Source organism: Bison bison, unplaced genomic scaffold, assembly GCF_000754665.1.
Source record: "Bison bison bison isolate TAMUID 2011002044 unplaced genomic scaffold, Bison_UMD1.0 scf7180017610300, whole genome shotgun sequence".
Classification (NCBI taxonomy): domain Eukaryota; kingdom Metazoa; phylum Chordata; class Mammalia; order Artiodactyla; family Bovidae; genus Bison; species Bison bison.
In genome coordinates, this window is record NW_011439545.1 from 1 (window position 1) to 1,872 (window position 1,872).

General features: G+C 32.9%; 1 protein-coding gene across 1 annotated transcript; it reads left to right on the forward strand.

Annotated features, from left to right (window-relative positions):
* Positions 1-670: 670 nt before the first annotated feature.
* On the forward strand, positions 671-1,770 carry LOC105003227 (fibrocystin-L-like; the record flags this gene model as incomplete). The annotated part of the gene is made up of 2 exons (XM_010860293.1): positions 671-919; positions 1,598-1,770. Coding segments are annotated over 2 exons (407 nt in total), but the record flags the coding sequence as incomplete, so codon positions are not given.
* Positions 1,771-1,872: the final 102 nt, after the last annotated feature.

The window sequence follows — 1,872 nt, forward strand, 5'->3', positions numbered from 1 at the left end:
CTTTTTGTCAAAAGAAGGAAGAAAGGAAACAGAAGGATTGAAATACTTTATTCCAGTTTCATTTTTTCAAGGCATTAACATCAACATTCATCTATGTCTTTAATTCCTTCTTTCTGTGTTGATTATCGTACACCTAATTATTTATATATCATGATTTGTTTATCAAGTCATGTATATTGAAAATATCTGAGTGAAGAAGAAATAGTTCATTCCTCAGAAAGGTTGCAAATATCAAGAAAGTACCAAAAGTTTTACAAAATAAGTTTCATCCCTGAAATATACTCTAACCCACCACCCACTGCTCAGGCATTCATTTCATCTTCCAGGCATTCGTCCTTCCTTCCTAACTCTAGATCTTGTCTATTTTATTCTCTCTTTTCCATTAACCTGAATTACGAGTAACTTATAACTTCCATCTGTAGAATGGACAGATGCACTGGAAAATAATAAACATTGTTATAAATATCTTACAGTTAAGATACCAAAAACTGCAATGAGATTATAGCCAAAATGTGTATGACATGTATTGTTTATTTAACATTAGTTTTAAAATACTAGATATAATTTTGTTTATGTAGGTGAATAGGTATATCTTTAAATGCATATCTAAGTATTAGAGTTTAGGTATGTATATGTATAGGATAGATAATGGACTGCCTTTCTTTTTAAGGTCCTCCTGAAACTGAAATTCGGATCACTGGATCTAATTTTGGTACTGACATCTTGGAAATTTCGGTGATGATAAGTGACACGCAGTGTAATGTGACCATGGTCAGTGATACTGTATTGCAGTGCATTGTTGGAGATCATGCTGGTGGCACTTTTCCTGTCACGATGCATCATAAAACAAAAGGCTTTGCCATGTCTGCGGTTGTATTTAAGTACCCACTTACTATTGACAGTATTCATCCAAGCCAAGGTAAGCATGAATGTGCCAGAGCCTAGAAATATTTCACATTGTTTCAGTAAACACTTATTTAGAAAGAAACATATGCTTCCAACCCTGCTAAAATATATAGTTCCTGTAGCACATTAAAATATTTTTGTTTATGCACCAAGAAGCATGCATTGGTATCCATAGTTTCAAAATATTTGTTTAATGCTTATATTTCTCTTCATGCTGTAGAATATATTTAAATTTTAATACTATTGAAAATGTCCAGATTGTATGTGGAAATGTCTTAAAAAAAAAGGTTTAAATATCACTGACATATAATTATGTCTACATAAATATCTTTTTCTGTTTGAAAATTATTTTAGTGGTTAAAAACCTTAAGAAATTATAACCAATGTACTTTTAACTAAAATAGTAATTTTACATTTGCATTTTGACTACTCAAATTCTTTGTGACATTTCTATTAAATAAAATTTAAATTCCTAGAAGTAGTTTAAATAAATGACTAAATGTGACATTTACTCAGTGAGGGGTTTAAACACTTCAATCAAAAGAGATTCTGCTGCAATAATATCAAAATTTTCAGTTCTAAGAATCTTCTCATTTAATGAAATTAGCTTTCATTTCAGGTATTAAATATATGTACAGATGAGGTTTTCTTTTCATTAACTTTGTCTTTCCTTCTTACATGTCTTCACTAGGGAGCTTCGGTGGTGGTCAAACCATGACTGTGACAGGCACTGGGTTTAATCCACAAAATTCAGTTGTGTTAGTGTGTGGCTCAAAATGTGCAGTCAACAAACTGAAATCTAATCACACAACATTATTATGTGACATCCCACCAAGTAATGGTAAGTAGTCCCTTGGAGGAGAGCATGGCAACGCACTCCAGTATTCTTGCCTGGAGAATCCCATGGACAGAGGAGCCTGGCAGGCTACAGTCCATAGGGTCGCACAGAGTCAGACATGACTGAGC